Raw genomic sequence first — 5,184 nt, 5'->3', positions numbered from 1 at the left:
TTTATAGCATTTTCAGAACATCATATCAGTCACTCTTTTCAGTTGTGGTAATCTGTTCGTCTGAGATAGGCATATCTGCTCATACATATCAGCTGCACAACAAAGCTTTTTGCGCTGATGCTACCTCTAACACTGCAGCTTGTCGTTTTTCCAATATTTTCTTTCTTGAAGAAGAACAGCAGCTGCTGTGACAAGATTGATGTAAGAACCTTGCGCAGTTTCAGCCGTTAAAGCACAACGCGACTCGACGGCACGTTTAACAAAATAGGAGAGAAAAACCTTTTTACCAACAATGGAGAGCCTGGCTGAGCTGCAGAACCCACTTCTTCCGGTCAACGGGTTCGACTTCTACAAGAAAAACGGCTTCGCGTACAACGAGCGGCCCCGACACTCGAACGGACTCATCTCAATCTACCTGAACTCTTGCGGCACCGACGACAACTCCACCTGCGTGTACCAGCAGCTGCTGGACCCCGGTGCACTCCTGACGCAGCAGCAGCAGCAGCTGCAGCAGCACGGCAGCAGCGGCGGTGAGAAGCGGCGACGACACCTCAGCTCGGAGTCATCGCACGTGGCCCGCCTGTCGCCCAGCGGTGCCGCCCCCGCCGCCGTCGTCGACGCGAACGAGGACGGCGGCTGCTCGCAGCACGGGGAGCCCCCGACGGAGAGCCTGCACTGCGAGACCACCTTCACCGAGGCGGCGGCGGCGGTGGCGGTGGCCGGCGGCAGGGACAGCCTGAGCGGGAGCGCGAGTGACAGCGACAGCAGCTGCGGCGGCGGTGGCGGCAGCGGCAGCAGGATGGACTCCCCCACGAGGGAGCCATCGGTGCGGCCGGAGAGCCGCGGCACATCCATACCGTGTCCTACGAGGTGGACGAGGAGGGCGACTACCAAGATCTGCAGGTGTGTGGCTGGGGTCGTGATTGCACATGGGCAAAAGGGGATGGAATTTTAGTTTGGCTTGTTTGTTCGAACAATTGTACCCAGATTATTTAGTGACACCCTGTTGGCAGTGGGGAATAAGCACAAATAGCAAACCAAAAATATGGCAACACATTCATGAGTAAAACTGCTTAAGAGTAAAAAAAATAGGCGACATACCCACGGCTTTGTTCGTGTGTGAGCGGAAGGGCATGGTAGGCTCTTCAAGTGTCATTAGATGTCGTGCGTAAAAACACAAATTAGCATGACACTGCGGAGGATGTTACACGCACTAAAATATTTTTTTTCATGTAACAAGCATTGCATTTTGATGCTGCACTCATGAGGACATGGGATATTACGCTACAGAACAATATATTTATTTGATATTGCTACGAGAAGCGTGTTAATATCTGATTTACACCGCACCGGTACCAACCCCGATGCTCATAGATTCTACAAATGAAAATGCCAATTAATGAAAAGCGAAGATTTTTTTTTTCCATGAGCATCTTGATATTGCTTCAAACCAGAGGTAAAACGTCTTTTTGTCTCCTACATGGATGTAGCTCCAAGAGAACAAATTGGTGACCCACATTAACATGACAATGATGAAATGATACATTTATTATGTCCTTTTTTGTAACTTCTGCAGCTATTTCTGTGCTAATATGAATGGCAACCGTTATAATTTTTCACTGAGGAAGGATCAAAGCAACAATTCACTAATGGCCATCACACCATCCCTTTTATAAAGCTTGCTCATTGGACTATGTAACATGCTTAGAAAATGTGATGAAATAGATTTTAAAACACATGAAGCACAATTTGTACTATTTCACAAAACACAATCTTTCATTCCCTGTAATGTTTCAAATCAATCGCGCAATATACATTTTCGAGTGGCTGCATGTGATTAATCCCAGCATACATCCAAGGGATACTAATTGGGAGTATAATTGGATAACAATATTATTTAGCGGGACTTAGCTCGGTATATTTCTGCTGAAGTCACACCTTTTTACTCCTGAAATCTATTTAAAGCAAAATATCCTGTGCACTTGGTCCCAATACCCATATTTCCCCCTGTGGTTTGCTAAACAGAGTGACCTTGAGCTCAGCATATCTGGCATTTTGCACACAAAGATGGACAAGGAATGAAGCCGTGAATGTCTGCACAAAGTGGTCACTAAATAGAAGTGTGGATGCACCCCCACGTCTTTGAACACTGGCCAGCGTGGAGGAGTAGACCAAATACCCTCCACAGGGCCTCTCTTGAGCTACCTCTAGCGGAGGGCGTTTTGCCAGCTGTGGCACGAGCAGCGAGCAGGCAATTGCAGGGCTGCGCCTTCATCTTTATCTTGTTTATCGCAGGTGCACTCAGCCCTCGCCCTTAATGTCCCTTGTGCCTTACTGAACAGAGTGACTTTGAGGCTCGGGTTCTGGCATTTTAAAGACATTGTTGACAATAATGAAATGATGACTAAATCCCCAAAAATTGGGTAAAATGCTTAATTGCATGCGCTGCTGTATAAGCCCACTTTCAATGCTGCTCATGCAGGAAATTTACTACGGAATGCAACATTTTTGTAAGGGGTGTGAAATATCTGAAGATTTGTTGCAGCATCGTGAATGGTGTCCAACTCATTTGCTATTCACATTGTCACAAGATAAATAAGCATTTAGCCATTTTTAAAAATATAATTTTGTGCGGAGCTTTAAAGAGTCACTTTCAATTGTACAGCGTCTCAAACCAATGGGTTTTACACAGCGCTTAATTTCTCGCTGAATATTTCCATATCGTTGGTGGACTGCAGGAGGCATGCAATTAGTAGCCACAGCCATAGCGAGAGGGATACTGGATGTGGTGTGCTGGGTGTAAAAAATATATTTTTTAATGACCAAACCAGACAAAACCAGGCTGAACTGAAGTCTTGGTTCCATGTCTTCCACTGCAAACAAAGGCAATTCAAATTTGAGTTTCAAAGTACATTGTAATTTGTGCATTTAAATATCATGGAACAATATGTTAATGAGCTTTACGATAATACATCTGGGAGGTAATGACAGGCTAAAACGTGTAATTATTGCTATGCAATCGGCAAGAAAAGTAAAAAAAATTCCCATGGCAGCCGATGTATCAACCACCATTTAAAATGTTGCCCGTGCTAAAAACCCAATCCAGCCAAGTGCACAGTCTGCCATATCACGCAGTTACTTAATGCTATTTTTAAATTCTACCCGAGCGATTAGCTGCGAGGTTAAAATATAAAAGAAACCACGGTCTGCTACGCACGTTTTCCTGGTTGTGCTGCATGGCTCTCCGACGCGTATTCATGTTGTGCCGCGTGTCTTGTCCGGCACGGCAGTGCATAACTCCCCTTTGCAACGCACAAAGTGGAGTTTACTCCACCTGTTTATGCTCCTGGATCAAATAGCATCGTGCAGGGAAAACGCTTCATTCGTAAGGTGACTGGCCTCGCCGTTTGCTCCGTTTTCTCTGCCCAGAGCGATTACTCAAGCGATACGGAGAGCGAGGACACCTTTTTGTCGTTACCACCTCGAGACCACCTGGGCCTCAGTGTGTTCTCCATGCTCTGCTGCTTCTGGCCTCTTGGAATTGCTGCCTTCTGCCTCTCGCAGCAGGTGAGTCTCGGCAGTGCCGCCTGACCAACGAATGCCCTTTCGTGTGTTTTCACTCTCACTGCTTTCCCCATTGTTGTGCAGCTATTTGTTTTGCGAAGGTGAAGGGTGCGTAAACATTTTTTTCTCCCATTTGAAGGATTTCTTGTTGAACATCTTTCGTAGCCAACTGTGGTTATCGGAGGTGGGGGAAGGACAACTAAACACAAAAATCAGTTCTAAATAAGTGAGTTTTCAATCTAGATTTAAAAGTGCCTAGGTCCAGTTGCTTCCTAAAATAGGAAGGAAGAACGTTCCAGACGGCCGCAGAAGTGCATCTGAAGTGCGCGATGCGGTGACCATCTTTGTTCGGATCATTAACATGTTAGGATAATTGACGTGTCCACGTTCCTGGCCGTAGCAGTCCACACATGAAGCACATTCGCATCTGAGAAAAGACTCAATTATTCATGTGTCAACCTGGAATCTCGCCTCAAAATGTGCCACGTGTCGAGACGTCGGTACAATTTGTGATGTCATGTGCGGTATCAAATCCAGGTCTTCGCTGCGTGCTTGTGGACACTTCATAAATGTGTGACAAGAACCTTCCTAACAGTAAACTATTCAGTATCAGTGATTAAAGTCGACATCACGATAGCTAAATAAAACGACGTTTCCTTTAAAAAAGACGGGAACCTCGTTCTGGAAATCATGTACGTAACGCGCCATTACGTAAGCAACGTGAAACATAACAAACCAATTCTGAAAAATATATGTATTTATATTATTTCTGAATAGAAGCACACCTTTTAAAAGCACAACACTGATTTAAGCTATGGCTACAGGGTTTGGTGGTACATGTTGTTTATGTCGTTTATTGTGAAATTTCGGTCACAGTTCCTATGATCACTGTTACATTGCTTATGGCTTTATTTTGGTGATTTCGAAAAGTTTTTTGGTTTGGCCATGTTTGTTTGTTGTAGTACGGAGTTAGAATGATGGCTTTAATCTAAGTTGTCTTGTGGTTGTTGTTGTTGTTTGACTTGCATCCCACTGGGATTTTTGCACAGCGTTGGTGTACGGTGTTTTTTCTGGAAGACTTTGCAGTTTTTTCCTGGATTTTTCTGTTTGCGCATAGTCACTTTAAGATGTTTTCTTGTTCATGTTTTTGTTTTTTTTGTTGCGGTTGCACCCGATTCAAGAGCCGAATGGCTCACAGGGCTATACCAAATAACACATTCTTACATAACACTTGTAGGGAGAAGGCAAATAGAAACTGTTGGTACAAGCACACTAATGGTTGTGGCTTTTCTGCATCCAGCTTCTCACGAAGAGCATTTAACACCTCACGTCAAGCACATTCGGTGGCAAAAATAACATGTAGGTCAAAGACATTTTTTTTTTGCTATCACGTTTTTAAATTGCATGAAAAATGTTGTTCGCATAAACAAAAACATACAATATGTAGCAGGGAATAGGTCAGAGAAATAAAAACAGGAAAAAAGACGAGAAAACGAAACAGTAGGAAAGGAATTAAGAATATGACTGCAAACAACCTCAGACTAAGATTTCTTTAACGTTGAAAACGTGAGTCTTTAAAAAGCGTGTCCCAGGAGCTCCAGAGACGCCTTCCATTTCATC

General features: G+C 44.4%; 1 protein-coding gene across 1 annotated transcript; it reads left to right on the top strand.

The window, feature by feature from the left end:
- The first annotated feature begins 292 nt into the window (after positions 1 to 292).
- On the top strand, positions 293 to 3,669 carry LOC121851803 (synapse differentiation-inducing gene protein 1-like). Its single transcript, XM_042345889.1, has 3 exons — positions 293 to 826; positions 3,430 to 3,567; positions 3,649 to 3,669. Exons 1-3 carry the CDS (start codon positions 293 to 295, stop codon positions 3,667 to 3,669), a joined length of 693 nt encoding a protein of 230 aa, XP_042201823.1.
- Positions 3,670 to 5,184: the final 1,515 nt, after the last annotated feature.

This window comes from Callorhinchus milii, unplaced genomic scaffold (assembly GCF_018977255.1).
Source record: "Callorhinchus milii isolate IMCB2004 unplaced genomic scaffold, IMCB_Cmil_1.0 Scaffold143, whole genome shotgun sequence".
NCBI lineage: Eukaryota > Metazoa > Chordata > Chondrichthyes > Chimaeriformes > Callorhinchidae > Callorhinchus > Callorhinchus milii.
The sequence above is the reverse complement of the archived record's forward strand: the minus strand, read 5'-3'. Positions and strand labels throughout refer to the sequence as shown.

What these genes read in the sequence shown, in the direction of transcription:
- LOC121851803 (XM_042345889.1), top strand. Translation starts at nt 293, where the DNA reads ATGGAGAGCCTGGCTGAGCTGCAGAACCCACTTCTTCCGGTCAACGGG. An exon ending in CCCCCACGAGGGAGCCATCG is followed by an intron (nt 827 to 3,429) that starts GTGCGGCCGGAG and finishes TTCTCTGCCCAG; the next exon opens with AGCGATTACTCAAGCGATAC. An exon ending in CCTTCTGCCTCTCGCAGCAG is followed by an intron (nt 3,568 to 3,648) that starts GTGAGTCTCGGC and finishes ATTGTTGTGCAG; the next exon opens with CTATTTGTTTTGCGAAGGTG.